We start from the raw sequence: 16,343 nt of genomic DNA on the forward strand, positions 1-16,343 counted from the left end.
CCCGACACGCGTTACTTAGTTAATTACTAAAAATTAGTCATAATCACATTGACAGACAAGAGAGGTTTCCGCCACAGGTTTATATGTACATAATCTGCGCTTCCGCATCTCCACGTGCAGTGCTGCATAAACATGGCTGAGTCAGCGATAACTTTCGAGGGGTGGAGGTATGCCCATTATTTTGAGTTCGTCCGAAGAATAAATAGACAGGAATGTGACGGTGAGGTGCAAACTGTGTCCAGGCCAGAAGCTGTTATCCACTGCTGTAAACACCACGTCAAACCTCAACAAGCCTCAACAAGCACCTGCAAAGAACACATGCTAAGGTGAAGCTAACGCATACGCTATTTGTTGTTTGTCTATATCACCTAGTCTGTTCTTCTTCTCTGTCTTCCGGTTGTTGCCTGTTTTGAATGACGAATACACACTACCGCCGCCTGCTGGTAAGGATAGTTATTGCCACTCACGCATGCGCAGTTCGTACGTGCTCGGCAAGTAAAATAACGAGTAAAGTAACGAGTTACTTTATGTAGAGAGTAACGAAGTAGTGTAATTTATTACTTTTTTTTAAAGTAATATGTAATATGTAATATATTACATTTTTTTTGTAATGACCCCATCTCTGCTTGTAGCCTGTCTCTGCCTTCCCCCTTATTCCACAATAAGGGGAATGTCAACACAGACACCTGTCAGCCCGCACTCTGCTGTTCCTCAGCGCCGCTCCCCCTCCCTCCGGCTGAAATTATGAATGAAAAGCGTAGTAATCATATAATTGTACACCCGGAAGTAAGTATTCTCCTTACTGTCGATTGATTTGACAGTGATATCTCCACTACTCATCAACTCAAAAACACCAGATTACCTTTGTTGATTACACAACATTGATAAGTTTAAATTGTGTACAATGCTTTTGTGTTTTTCCCCTTCAATTCTGAGAAACAACTTGTTTTCTCTGAAATGTGGAGCGCCAAAGAGACTACACTACCCACAATCCCCAGCTATTGTTGTGACGACACCTTTCCGTTTTGCGACAAACCCCGTGATTAATCTTCAAAGTCTGGGATTTGAACGTTGGAGTGGCAGTGCGCCAAGGTACTCCGAGTACTCTCTTTGAAATGGAACGAAACCACGGCAAACTATTCAAAACTGGACTCGAACCCCCCCCAGAACTACTCATGCTGGCTATTGTGTTTCGCAACATGTTCTGTAAGGCACGTCTCTACTGGGAATTGTAGTTTTAAAAGACGTTTTAGTTTTTCCCAAAATTAGAAGTTGACAGTATTAAACTGTGTACAGCCCTGGAGGTTTAGGCGATAGGAAACACATTGGTGTGTACACATTTAAAACATGTAATTAATAAATGGGTGAAAATCGCTTGTGTCCATAATGGGCAGCATTAATATATACCCACATGACAGCTCATTGTTACTTTGTAATTCTGCTCCACTACAATTCAGAGGTTAACCTGGTATTTTTACTTCACTACATTTATTTTAGTTACTTTGCAGATTCTGATTAATGATGTGAAATATAAACAACCCTTAAAGCAGACTTTAGTTACACCTGAGTAAAATTCAGGGAAGTTGATTGTTAAGTGCCAACAATCAGGAGAGATATTTGATAGTTGGTGCTTGAGAAGACTAAACATTTATCTGCAGATCTCTATAAAGTCTATTCATTACTCGTTATTCTTTACTAATAGTTAATTAAAAACTGTATATAATTGCTATTTTGCACATCCCTTTCAAGATTTCAAGATTTTCTAAGGTTTATTGACATATCAACTACGGTGTAGTTATGCAATGAATGAAACACTTGGGTCACAGGTTCCTCAACAGTGCATTACAAGACATCTATCAATATGTGTATACCTCCACCATTAAACTGTCATATTCTGCACATTTCTTATTCTATCTACATAAGAGTATAATTAATGTGTATAATATCAGTTCAAATAAGTGCTTCAACATAGTTAACATTGCAGGAAAGCAATATATTAGACGATAAGTACTTTGTCAGGCTTAATATTTATCTGTAGATACCCCCAAAGCTTTTTTCTTATTTGAAAGAAGACCTTAACCTAAAGTATTCTTAAATGTGTTAATAAAGGTTAATTAGTTTTTCTGTTTTGCACATCCTCATATTAATATATTTTACATCCTGCACTAAACTGTTTAGAGATCACTTACAGTATCTTCTTGATTTTTTATATTCTATATTTCTATCATTGACCTTCTACTTTCCCCCTATGAAAGCATGTACTCTTAATATTTTTTTCATCAAATAACATTATTCAACAAAAATAATTCAATAACATGCTTTAACCACTAGGCGGTGCACACAAGGTACACACAGCATACTAATAATAACTTTGTACTATTAGTGTAGGACACTTATGTATGTATAACATCTGAAGATATGTAGTTTTATTCATGTTTTTACATAATTTTACAGGATATTGCTAAACTATTTCTCATGTTTTACTTCTACACATTAATATCTGATTTGTAAAACATCACAGACAGAAAGGTATATCCGTCATTTAATGGTAAGCTATTGAAATTGTGATTCCATAGATGTGTCTCCCATCACCCCAATCCCCTGACTATTCTCTCAACTCAGTATTTACATTCTGATATTCAAAGACAATCAGTAATATCTTTAAAAACGTGCATTGCGGCTAAAACATCCAATCAGCGAGCTGAGGATCTTTCCTACGTCTGTTTCCGGTATTGTTCCTGTAATGAGAGTTCACATTTATGCTACATTGAAGGGTGGAATTGACTACACATCTTCAGAAACATAATTTGCTTCAGATATAACTCATAGCAAATAAAGTATAAAAATATAAGTAATAAAAAGATAAAACACTGGCATGTAATTTACGTTACAATAAATAGAAAGGTTTTGAATAATATATGAGAGTAAAATCTACTTCACTTTACAGCCCCGCCCACTTTTGGGGAAAGCAACGCTGTCATTTGAACGGCGATCAAGCCTGAAGCCACAGAGCTCTTCTGTTACTGTCCTTTCTTCTTAGAGGAAGTTCAGAAACACGTAACTCTGGATTTGTTTTAATGTTTGAGGTGCAATAAACGACACAGCAGCTTTTTGGCATGTTAAAACTATTATGTTCTGCCTCGCTCATGAGATTAACAGCTGGAGAAAGTACAGCCTCGCCTACTTTATTTAATTTAACCATATATCGAGCCCGATTCTCGATTTCAAATGTGTGCTCTAAAATGATATTTATAAATGACTATTATCATTATTATAAGCAAGACAATAAATGGCAGAGATATGTAGAAAATAAACGTATTTAAGATACGTTCATAACAAACGTACGTGGGAGAAAATACGTTTCTAGAAGATATGTAGAAAATAAACGTATTTGAGATACGTTGATAACAAACGTACGTGGGAGAAAATACGTTTCTAGCTAAACGTATTTGAGAATACAGTTTAGTTCGGAGACATGGTTGGACTTTTTTTGTATGAATTTATGCTTCATCCAATCACAGAGCTTGTTGACTTATGACAGGTTTGTCAAAGCGGACAGGCGTCGTCACAACAATAGCTGGGGATTGTGGGTAGTGTAGTCTCTTTGGCGCTCCACATTTCAGAGAAAACAAGTTGTTTCTCAGAATTGAAGGGGAAAAACACAAAAGCATTAGACACAATTTAATGTCGTTTAATTAACAAATCTGTTTTTTTTTTAGTTGATGAGTCGTGCAGATATCACGGTCCAATCAATCAACAGTAAGGAGAATACTTACTTCCGGGTGTAGAATTCTCCGTTATCCAATGGGAATTGACGCTCACATTGCCTTTAAGAGCCGCCGACATAAACGGGTGCGGTGCTTCCCTGAGCGTCAAATACCGCCGCCGATGGAAATACATTGCAATCAGTTGAAAGCTCTTTGCGTCCGTTTATGAAGCTGAAGGACCCTCGGCGCGTCCCAACTGCACGCCTCGGGACCCTGACCAAACGTAACTCCTGGACGTTTAGGGAGTGAGAGTGTGTTGGTCTTCCCTAGAAACGCACCACAGATTATTTCGCGGTATTTGGCTGCCGAACGGAATCATGTACGCAGCTCGCAACGTAGTCTAGACTAGTGGACGGTATCAGTACTACAAGTACAACAACATTAATTAATTAATCTGAGAGCCGCCATTTTCCCATCCCTGATTTAGAATATAACATTCATTCTGTCGCTGTGTGGGAATCGGAGGAAGTAGCACCGCTCAATGTCTTATGAGGAAACTGAGGGGTCTCTCTCATTAACTGAGGGGTCTTTCATTAACTGAGGGGTCTCTGTCATTAACTGAGGGGTCTCTCATTAACTGAGGGGTCTCTCTCATTAACTGAGGGGTCTTTCATTAACTGAGGGGTCTCTCATTAACTGATGGGTCACTCATTTACTGAAGGGTCTCTCATTAACTGAGGGGTCTCTCTCATTAACTGAGGGGTCTCTCTCATTTACTGAGGGGTCTTTCATTAACTGAGGGGTCTCTCATTAACTGAGGGGTCTCTCTCACTAACTGAGGGGTCTCTCATTAACTGAGGGGTCTCTCTCATTAACTGAGGGGTCTCTGTCATTAACTGAGGGGTCTCTCATTAACTGAGGGGTCTCTCTCATTAACTGAGGGGTCTCTCATTAACTGAGGGGTCTCTTTCATTAACTGAGGGGTCTCTCTCATTAACTGAGGGGTCTCTCATTAACTAAGGGGTCTCTCTCATTAACTAAGGGGTCTCTCTCATTAACTGAGGGGTCTCTCATTAACTAAGGGGTCTCTCTCATTAACTGAGGGGTCTCTCTCATTAACTGAAGGGTCTCTATCACTAACTGAAGGGTCTCTATCATTAACTGAAGGGTTTCTATCATTAACTGAAGGGTCTCTATCACTAACTGAAGGGTCTCTATCATTAACTGAAGGGTCTCTATCACTAACTGAAGGGTCTCTATCACTAACTGAAGGGTCTCTATCACTAACTGAAGGGTTTCTATCATTAACTGAAGGGTTTCTATCACTAACTGAAGGGTCTCTATCACTAACTGAAGGGTCTCTATCACTAACTGAAGGGTCTCTATCACTAACTGAAGGGTCTCTATCATTAACTGAAGGGTTTCTATCACTAACGGGTCTCTATCACTAACTGAAGGGTTTCTATCACTAACTGAAGGGTTTCTATCATTAACTGAAGGGTCTCTATCACTAACTGAAGGGTCTCTATCACTAACTGAAGGGTCTCTATCACTAACTGAAGGGTCTCTATCATTAACTGAAGGGTTTCTATCACTAACTGAAGGGTCTCTATCACTAACTGAAGGGTCTCTATCACTAACTGAAGGGTCTCTATCACTAACTGAAGGGTTTCTATCACTAACTGAAGGGTCTCTATCACTAACTGAAGGGTCTCTATCATTAACTGAAGGGTTTCTATCACTAACTGAAGGGTCTCTATCACTAACTGAAGGGTCTCTATCACTAACTGAAGGGTTTCTATCACTAACTGAAGGGTCTCTATCACTAACTGAAGGGTCTCTATCATTAACTGAAGGGTCTCTATCACTAACTGAAGGGTCTCTATCACTAACTGAAGGGTCTCTATCATTAACTGAAGGGTTTCTATCATTAACTGAAGGGTCTCTATCACTAACTGAAGGGTCTCTATCACTAACTGAAGGGTCTCTATCACTAACTGAAGGGTCTCTATCATTAACTGAAGGGTTTCTATCATTAACTGAAGGGTCTCTATCACTAACTGAAGGGTCTCTATCACTAACTGAAGGGTTTCTATCATTAACTGAAGGGTTTCTATCACTAACTGAAGGGTCTCTATCACTAACTGAAGGGTCTCTATCATTAACTGAAGGGTTTCTATCACTAACTGAAGGGTCTCTATCATTAACTGAAGGGTTTCTATCATTAACTGAAGGGTCTCTATCACTAACTGAAGGGTCTCTATCATTAACTGAAGGGTTTCTATCATTAACTGAAGGGTCTCTATCACTAACTGAAGGGTCTCTATCACTAACTGAAGGGTTTCTATCACTAACTGAAGGGTCTCTATCACTAACTGAAGGGTTTCTATCATTAACTGAAGGGTTTCTATCACTAACTGAAGGGTCTCTATCAATAACTGAAGGGTCTCTATCATTAACTGAAGGGTTTCTATCATTAACTGAAGGGTCTCTATCACTAACTGAAGGGTCTCTATCACTAACTGAAGGGTCTCTATCACTAACTGAAGGGTCTCTATCACTAACTGAAGGGTCTCTATCATTAACTGAAGGGTTTCTATCATTAACTGAAGGGTCTCTATCACTAACTGAAGGGTCTCTATCACTAACTGAAGGGTCTCTATCACTAACTGAAGGGTTTCTATCATTAACTGAAGGGTCTCTATCATTAACTGAAGGGTCTCTATCACTAACTGAAGGGTCTCTATCATTAACTGAAGGGTCTCTATCATTAACTGAAGGGTCTCTATCATTAACTGAAGGGTTTCTATCATTAACTGAAGGGTCTCTATCACTAACTGAAGGGTCTCTATCACTAACTGAAGGGTTTCTATCATTAACTGAAGGGTTTCTATCACTAACTGAAGGGTCTCTATCACTAACTGAAGGGTCTCTATCATTAACTGAAGGGTTTCTATCACTAACTGAAGGGTCTCTATCATTAACTGAAGGGTTTCTATCATTAACTGAAGGGTCTCTATCACTAACTGAAGGGTCTCTATCATTAACTGAAGGGTTTCTATCATTAACTGAAGGGTCTCTATCACTAACTGAAGGGTCTCTATCACTAACTGAAGGGTTTCTATCACTAACTGAAGGGTCTCTATCACTAACTGAAGGGTTTCTATCATTAACTGAAGGGTTTCTATCACTAACTGAAGGGTCTCTATCAATAACTGAAGGGTCTCTATCATTAACTGAAGGGTCTCTATCATTAACTGAAGGGTCTCTATCATTAACTGAAGGGTCTCTATCACTAACTGAAGGGTCTCTATCACTAACTGAAGGGTTTCTATCATTAACTGAAGGGTCTCTATCACTAACTGAAGGGTCTCTATCACTAACTGAAGGGTCTCTATCACTAACTGAAGGGTTTCTATCACTAACTGAAGGGTCTCTATCACTAACTGCAGGGTCTCTATCACTAACTGAAGGGTCTCTATCATTAACTGAAGGGTCTCTATCACTAACTGAAGGGTTTCTATCATTAACTGAAGGGTCTCTATCACTAACTGAAGGGTCTCTATCACTAACTGAAGGGTCTCTATCACTAACTGAAGGGTTTCTATCACTAACTGAAGGGTCTCTATCACTAACTGCAGGGTCTCTATCACTAACTGAAGGGTCTCTATCATTAACTGAAGGGTCTCTATCACTAACTGAAGGGTCTCTATCACTAACTGAAGGGTCTCTATCATTAACTGAAGGGTCTCTATCACTAACTGAAGGGTCTCTATCACTAACTGAAGGGTCTCTATCACTAACTGAAGGGTCTCTATCATTAACTGAAGGGTCTCTATCACTAACTGAAGGGTTTCTATCACTAACTGAAGGGTCTCTATCACTAACTGAAGGGTCTCTATCACTAACTGAAGGGTCTCTATCACTAACTGAAGGGTCTCTATCACTAACTGAAGGGTCTCTATCATTAACTGAAGGGTCTCTATCACTAACTGAAGGGTCTCTATCACTAACTGAAGGGTCTCTATCACTAACTGAAGGGTTTCTATCACTAACTGAAGGGTCTCTATCACTAACTGAAGGGTTTCTATCATTAACTGAAGGGTCTCTATCATTAACTGAAGGGTCTCTATCATTAACTGAGGAGTCTCTCTCATTAACTGAGGGGTCTCTATCACTAACTGGGGGGTCTCTATCATTAACTGAGGGGTCTCTCATTAACTGAGGGGTCTCTCTCATTAACTGAAGGGTCTCTATCATTAACTGAGGGTCTCTCATTAACTGAGGGGTCTCTCTCATTAACTGAGGGGTCTCTCTCATTAACTGGGGGGTTTCTATCATTAAACAGTTAAGCCCCACGCCCCCGGTACCGGGAGCATAACGCAACATCTTGGAAGAAACAGCATCTGAGGGTTTCTCAACATTTAACAGACTATGAATGCGTCATACCCACTTAAAGGGAAGAAACTCAGCTTTCAGACAGTATTAACCATTTTTAGCTAAACAAAACACAAGGGTAATACCAAGCTTTTGAGTTAGCCCTGAGCGAAAAAATGTTAACGCACTTCCCACAGAACTCACTGTAAAGTACCCTTATTACTTATCGGATCTGCACAAACAAGATATCAGCTGGCAAGTTGAGATTCCACAGATTCTACAAATATAAGTATCATCACTGAGCGATCAAAACTTGGAAGCAAACCAAGACAACACACATGACGTAGCTTTACTGAGCAAACACGGGAACAACGTCTCATCTTTTGCTGTTGATCTGATCAAAAGTTGTGTTCAATGGCAACAAAACGATAAAAACTCTGCTGAAGGTTAATCCATAGGATAATCCAATGTGTCTGTCACTTTGAAATGATTTCTGATAATCCATCATTCCATTTTTATGTCGATGACGGAGTTTTCATATGTAGCTGCTACGATAGCTAGCAGAGTGTATGACAGCTTCCGGTGTTGGGCATTCTGGCTACGCATCACTCATTCACCAATGGGTAATGTTCAGATGGATTTTAGGAACTTCCCCTCGATTCTATTGGCTCTAACAGTTAAAAACATTTGGCTTTTTTATAAAAGTCAAAATTAGAGAAAAAAAAAATTGATTTTGGAAAAAAGTCTGAATCCATAAAAAAGTTGGAAATTGAGAAATAAGTTGGGATTTGAGAAAAACTCTATATATTCATGCATGCTGTGAATAGCAGAAGATAATTCATGTTTACAGGCTGGTTTAAAAAAATGCTATTTTCTCCATTCATAACAACTTCTGCTTCAGTTTAGTGTCTGCTCTGCCTCACGTCTCAGACCTCCCACCACTTTGCGCATTTCACAGACTGCTGGCGGTTCTGTGACCTCACAAAGGCTCCCCAGAAACTTTTGTCTAACATCATGGAGACAATGTCCATACTTCATACAGTCTATATGAACATAGTGTGGACACTTGATCACAGCAGCCGATAACTTCACGATGCTTTCAGTCCACTGTGTGATGGTTTCTGAACTGGTGGATAAGTCGTGTTTCACCCGGAGTCACCGCGCTCACAGTGAGGCTTTGTTCAGGCAGGTCGTGTCCTCGATGAACGAGAAAGATCTGGAGGAACTGCAGTGAATAATTATGAATGTAAGGCCATAAGAAACCATCAGGGATGGTGTTAGAAGACACTGAGAAAGAAAAGCATGCATTAGTGTCTCTATGAAAGCCCCTCTCTCTCCTGAAGTGTCCGGTCGTGGTGAGGAAAAGAAAAAACCGACGAGAATAAATGTGTATTTTTAATTTGTTCTGGTTTTGCTTCCTTGGCCAGTAGTAATTTATTACTTGTGTTATTGTCTCTAAAGGTAGATAAAAGCATGCATTGGTGTCTCTATGGAAGCTTGAGAGAGACTCGGCTGTACTCTTGCCTTGTTCTTAAGGCGGTTAAAAGTCTCTGTGTCAAAGTGTGACCCCCCCTCCCCCATCCTCTCTGTCCTGAAGTGTCCGGTCGGGGTGAGGTCGCAGCACATTGGTCTTATTGTCCTCGTCCCTCTGTCTCTGCTGCGTTCAGGGACTGTGGGAGAAACGACTCACTGCAGAGCGAGGCTGTGAGACTGTGAGGGTGACGAGTGATGAAGAGGAGATGATGATACGATGATTTATGGCTTTCATGCAACCAAAGAAGAAGAAGTGGATCAAATCTGATTCTGCAACCAGGTAGGACAATGACCTAAAACATCACATCACCTGTAACCAACTTTATAATGACCATCGTTAATAAACATTCGATTAACTTTACTTATGATACTTTATCAGAGAATACAATTACATTCATATATATGCATTGTCTTTACAGAATAGTAACCCATTTTTGACCATTAAGAAAGTATTATTATCTAAATTAAGGGTATACATTTGAAGATTTCTAATTGTGTCAAATAAAAAAAATCCTATACAGAAAAACTATAAATGTATTTTTACTATCATTAAAATATATATATATTTATTAATTAATTATTAATTAATTACAAAGACCAGAAACCAATTGTTGACCATTAAAAAGGTATTGACATCTTAATTAAGGGTATTTCTTTTAATTTTCTATTTAAAATGTATTTTAATATTGAAAACAGACTCAGGGGTGAACAGGTTATCTGGGGGGGTAATAACTTCAGTGCATGTTTTTAACTAAAGTCCTAACCGTGCATCTTAATGTGTGACGGAGTATTGTGGGCTCCGATCACAAGGTGCCGCTTCCTGCACAAACAGGAAGTAGAACATATTTATAGAAATTAGACATATTTGTGGTGAATGTTGTCATCCAATAAGTCGTCGCAATCAACAAATGCATCATCGACTTTTCTGAATATTTTTTGAATTGTACATTTCTCTAAAAGTGAGTCGATTCCCATAAAGTCCTACGTGAATAAATTACAAATACAAATTTAAATGTTTTTTACCTTGAGAAATGTTATCCCAAAAGGACTATATTTAATTAAATAGATAAATACACTTGTTAGCTAAATTTCATTTTGCATGAGTCCTGTTTGGTTTAAAGTAAAAGAAAATGCAATAAAAGAAACATTATATATATAAAAAAAAAGAATATATATTTTATAAAATAAATATAAAATAATGTGTATATTGTACAATATATAACAACAATAAACATGTAATTATTTAAAAATAAATAATATAACACAAGAAGAAGAAGTTCAATTAAAATGTGTATATTGTACAAAAATAAATAGGTAATTATAATTTTTTTTAATTTACTATAAATAATATAAATACAAATATATACAATCAAATTATTAATATATGATTAAAATAACAAATAAATAAAAATGGTTATATCATTGTTTTTAAATAATTAAGCAAATTGTATTTAAAAACCCAACTTTACAGAGGAATCAAAAATGTTTAACTCGAAAAACAAGGATTACGTGTTTAAAGCTCATTTCCTCTTTCATGCGGCTTCTTCTAAGGAAACTAAATCATCAAACCTCAGAGCCGTCCGTATCTCTCCTCCTCCTCAGGCAGCGTTTCAGACTCTGCCCACAGCCTGTGCTTCCTGCATTCTCTGAGGCGTGTGCAGGCAGGTCTGTGTGTGTGTGTGTGTGTGTGCGTGTGCGTGTGCGTGTGCGTGTGTGTGTGTGTGTGTGTGTGTGTGTGTGTGTGTGTGTGTGTGTGTGTGTGTGTGTGTGTGTGTGTGTGTGTGTGTGTGTGTGTGTGTGTGTGTGTGTGTGTGTGTGTGTGTGTGTGTGTGTGTGTGTGTGTGTGTGTGTGTGTGCGTGTGTGTGTGTGTGAGACAGGAAGGTGTGGTCTGCAGGTGGGTTGCAGATAAAGACAGATCAGATCCTCCTCCTCTCTGTTTCAGCCTCAGACCATGACGACGCTAACTCCTCTGCTGGGGATCCTGCTCCTGAACGCCTCTCTGCTCCTGAACGCCTCTCTGCAGACCTCAGGTGAGTCTCCTGTTACCTGCTCTCTGCACAGCTGATTAATAACTAAACTGGGTGTGTGTGTGTGTGTGTTCATTCAGAGCTTTGTCACTCGCTGCTTCTCTATGCATGAAGGAAGGAACAGTACTCTTTGAATTGAAAAGCGTGCAGCCTCTTCAAAACCTTGAATGCAAAGGAAGTTCATTTTTTAAAGCACTTTTTAAAAGAAGGCTCAACTCAAGGTGCTTTACAGAAAACTAAAGAAGCATTAGGACATTTAAAAACAGCCGAGAATACAAGATAAAACACGCTGAGACAGAGACAGACAGGTTTAAAATACAAGAACGAAAGGGAAGTGTGTGATATGTTAGGTATTTGATTATTGGAAGGCAGCAGCAAAACAGAAAATGATTTGAAAGAAGGGAAAGCTGCTGGGGTTTGTTCCGTATGGGGGATAATAAACTGTGAATGTGGAGACTCTTAAAAGCCTTAAAGACAAGGCAACAGAAACATATTGAAAACATGTTTAATTACACTTATCGAGTATAATAATAATGGTTTCTTTTAGAGAACATGTGATTTAGAAATGCTCAAATGTGCCTTCTAGTAGAGTGCAGTTGACAAATGATGTGTATATTCAGAATGTAGTACTTCTTCCTCAACTACTGTACTTTAATTGACACGTACTTGAACTTAACTTCACATTTTATGCAAAGTTATACTTCTACTCCACCACATTTTGGAGTCAAATAGGATCTTTTTACTCTACTACATGTATTGACTAATCATAGTACTGATATGTCACACAATACACGTCTATGTGATACCATCCAAGTATTATACCAAGTGTGTTAAAATGACATTATGGAAATGACACAACGTCATACTGTACAAAGAGACATTGTGCTTGATGAGATGAATACTTTGCATACTTGGAGCTCATGTAGCTGATTTAGCCTGTCTACTGGTAATGACGTATTTAAAGATCATATTATACCTACCTCTGAAAGTACCTGGTTTTAAATCCTGTAATTTATAATATCGTTGTTCTGTCTTTACTTTGTAAACACAGTGTCTAATAACGCCTCATAAGCAAATAAAAACTCAACAGGAAATACCTTTATTGTGACACAGCGTGGTATCATAACAGAGCGTCCGGTCTACCTGAGGACCGGTGACCATGACTCAGGGAAGTTAGTCATCTCCTCTCCGGCTGGTTTGCTAACAGGGAAACACCCGGATTTGTAAAAATGGGTTTTGTACAGATGAGCTGGAGGACGTCAACAAGCATATTAGGAAGGCACATTTCAACATTTCAAAAATCAGGAACAACAAAACTGAAGCACGTAGTCGTGATATTTTCACACAGTCTTTTTAAGAAATAGACAGTTTGACGTCATCTGACAGTTACAGTGGAATATTACTCTAAACCAGTGGTTCCCAACCTGTGGGCCGCGGCCCCTTAGTGGTCCGTGAAGGCATTGCAAGTGGGCCACATTTGCAAAACATTATGATTTGTGTGGAAACATTTAGTGAATATTAAGATTTGTTTTCCTTTTTCTTTCTTGATCCTCCTTTGCAACGGTCATTACAGTCTTTGACAGTGGTCTGTTCTACTGGATTAACAACGTGTCACATGTTCTGAATTGACCAATCAGAATAGAGTATTCAACTTAACCGTGTAATACTAATGTCTGTTTGTTACTGATAGCCAGCTCCTTTTCTAATTAAAATAAAAAGTACTCTGAGAACTTTATTTAGCCTCCGTATTGTTTATGGTTGAATGTGGGCCGCACATTTTTTTGTTGCGGTTTTCCCTCTCCTCTAGTGTTGTATAGTTTTAGTGCATGTAAATGGTCTGCAAAGGCTACAATTCCTGTGTTCCCTCCACTCACTCCCCCCCTGCCTGAAATGTCTCCATTGACTCCTTTGTTTACTTCCTGTAGTGACATCACTATGTACACCTTGCGTTTCTATTGGCTAGCGCTCCGACACATTGTACTAGGCTAAGGGGCGGGACATCGCTAAACTGGTTGACCAATCACAACAGAGCTAACCAATCAGAGCAGACTGGGCTCTGGTTTCAGACAGAGGGTAACAAGATAAATAAATAAATAGCATAATAGGCCCCCTTTAAATACTGTTCCTGAGGGAAAACACAAGTGAACTAATATATTTTTGAACGAAAATTAAACCAAGCATACAAAAGGAAGATATAAGATCTTAAAATGAAACCCCCGCCTTCTGTGGTATAAAGAGTGTGTTTAACTTGTTTAGTGAGATATTAAAGCTCACAAAGCCTTCAGTGTTCCTGCTGATACAGTTATCAAAGAACTCCTTCACTGGTAACAGGTTCCCATCGCAGAGAGCTGTGTTGATGTGTACACACTTTTCGTAATCATGAGCCATGGTTTGGTCAGCAGAGTCAACAGAATATCCCATAATTACCTTGAAGGTTGGTCACACAAGTGTAGGAGCTAAAGGCAGAAAAACACCAGGGCATACAGCTTAAGAAGGGATGTTGTGTTTCTGTGTTGGACCCTGAAGGCAGCATCTCCCTGGTTCAATGGGATGTCTCCATTGGATGTTGGAGTATTGTAGAAAATAATCTCTTTGGCAAACTCTTGTTCTCTTGTTTACAAGATATCTCCACATATTAACACTACACTCTGATTTTTGAAGTAAAAAGCTAATGTTGGGCTATAAAGGAACTACAGCACGGTCACATGACTTCACGTCACCACGGCTAAGCTAAAGGCGGCTAATGTTTTTTAATCCACCAGTGGGGTATTTACTGACGTATTTTATGTCGTAAAACAAAACGGTAAAATCTCTTCAGCTTGTGATAGCCGCAGACCTTATTTCACAATAACAAGCAAAAACACATTCAGAAAACGATTGACTCCCAGACCAGGGGACAGGAAGTAATAAAATACTGACTTCCATCAAACATTAATGGAATCAATCTTCTTATTCATATCTGGAAACAGTTGATATGACAGAGGTGGTGTTAAAACCACTGAAACCAAATGCATATTTGTAACGGATCGAATGGCATAAATGATTCACTGCCTGTGATTGGTCACACACCAGAAACAAGGCTGTGATGAACACATTTAAAGACGCACTATTATTCTCATGTTCAGGTGTATATCAGTATGTAGTGTCTCTACTTTAAAGAGTCCTCTCCTGCTGATGTTCAGGTGTATATCAGTATGTAGTGTCTCTACTTTAAAGAGTCCTCTCCTGCTGATGTTCAGGTGTATATCAGTATGTAGTGTCTCTACTTTAAAGAGTCCTCTCCTGCTGATGTTCAGGTGTATATCAGTATGTAGTGTCTCTACTTTAAAGAGTCCTCTCCTACTGATGTTCAGGTGTATATCAGTATGTAGTGTCTCTACTTTAAAGAGTCCTCTCCTGCTGATGTTCAGGTGTATATCAGTATGTAGTGTCTCTACTTTAAAGAGTCCTCTCCTGCTGATGTTCAGGTGTATATCAGTATGTAGTGTCTCTACTTTAAAGAGTCCTGTCCTGCTGATGTTCAGGTGTATATCAGTATGTAGTGTCTCTACTTTAAAGAGTCCTTTCCTGCTGATGTTCAGGTGTATATCAGTATGTAGTGTCTCTACTTTAAAGAGTCCTCTCCTGCTGATGTTCAGGTGTATATCAGTATGTAGTGTCTCTACTTTAATGAGTCCTCTCCTGCTGATGTTCAGGTGTATATCAGTATGTAGTGTCTCTACTTTAAAGAGTCCTCTCCTGCTGATGTTCAGGTGTATATCAGTATGTAGTGTCTCTACTGGGACATGTCTCCATGCTTTAATGTTCAAAAAGCTCTCTATCTCTCTCATACTGCCTGTGCTACCTGACCTCTTTTCACCCTCTATCTGAAACCAGAGGCCAGTCTGCTCTGATTGGTTAGCTGGCCTGCTCTGTTGTGATTGGTCAATTAAAAGTAATGTGTTGTATCTCCACAGACAGCAATGGTCGCGACTTCGAGGAGGTGAAGGACTACGAGGTGGTTCGACCTGTCCGACTTCACGCCGTCAGAAAAAGAGACACAGACGTACGTTCTTCCTTATTTAGTGTCACAGAGACACGTTTGTACTCTTCTTGAATTCATAAGCTACGTAAATGACATGTAAATAATAATATTACTTTATTTTTTGCAGCATCTCAGGCCGGATAGTATAAAGTATGCAATGACGGTGGGAGGAAGAGACATTGAGATGCACCTAGAAAAAAATAAGTAAGTTATTATTTCACATGTATCAAAAGTCAAATACATCATGGTAATAAAGCCGACATTTCAGGTAATAATACGGTGGCCCTGAAGGTAAAAAAAACATACTATTTTACAAACACTAAAACATTTCAACAATTCTGAAACAGGAAAACTATCTAAAAACTCAAACACATTTGAAAAAACACTCAAATATTTCACAAAACACACAAACATATCACAAAAAAGCAAAAGAAGAAACAGGATTGCGCAAACTCATTTTGGACACCAATCTTTATTTTTTTTAAAAATGCTTTTGTGTTATGACCTTTAACCTGTTAAGCCCGAGAGACCCCGATACCGGGTCCCTCCTGCAACATCTTGCAGGAAACAGTGTCTGAGGGCATGTTCATTTAATAAGTTATGAATGTTTTATATCCATGTAACGGGAAGAAACTCATTTAACTGATCATTTCTTTTTTCAAAATAAAACCCAC

The 16,343-nt window shown here is 38.9% G+C and overlaps 1 protein-coding gene across 2 annotated transcripts in view; it reads left to right on the forward strand.

Moving 5' to 3' along the window:
• Positions 1-9,759: 9,759 nt before the first annotated feature.
• LOC307043102 (zinc metalloproteinase-disintegrin-like berythractivase) overlaps positions 9,760-16,343 on the forward strand; it is a 42,945-nt gene continuing 36,361 nt past the window's right edge. Inside the window, exons 1-4 of one of the 2 annotated variants that reach the window (XM_079687344.1) lie at positions 9,760-9,897; positions 11,561-11,648; positions 15,602-15,690; positions 15,797-15,873. In XM_079687344.1, coding sequence (XP_079543470.1) covers positions 11,570-11,648; positions 15,602-15,690; positions 15,797-15,873 — 245 coding nt within the window. In that variant the 5' untranslated portion in view covers positions 9,760-9,897; positions 11,561-11,569. Of the gene's footprint in view, positions 9,898-11,293; positions 11,649-15,601; positions 15,691-15,796; positions 15,874-16,343 lie in introns of those variants that run through there. The other variant, XM_079687343.1, reaches the window with a different exon arrangement.

Source organism: Notothenia rossii, assembly GCF_949606895.1.
Source record: "Notothenia rossii genome assembly, chromosome: 6".
NCBI classification, from domain to species: Eukaryota; Metazoa; Chordata; class Actinopteri; order Perciformes; family Nototheniidae; genus Notothenia; species Notothenia rossii.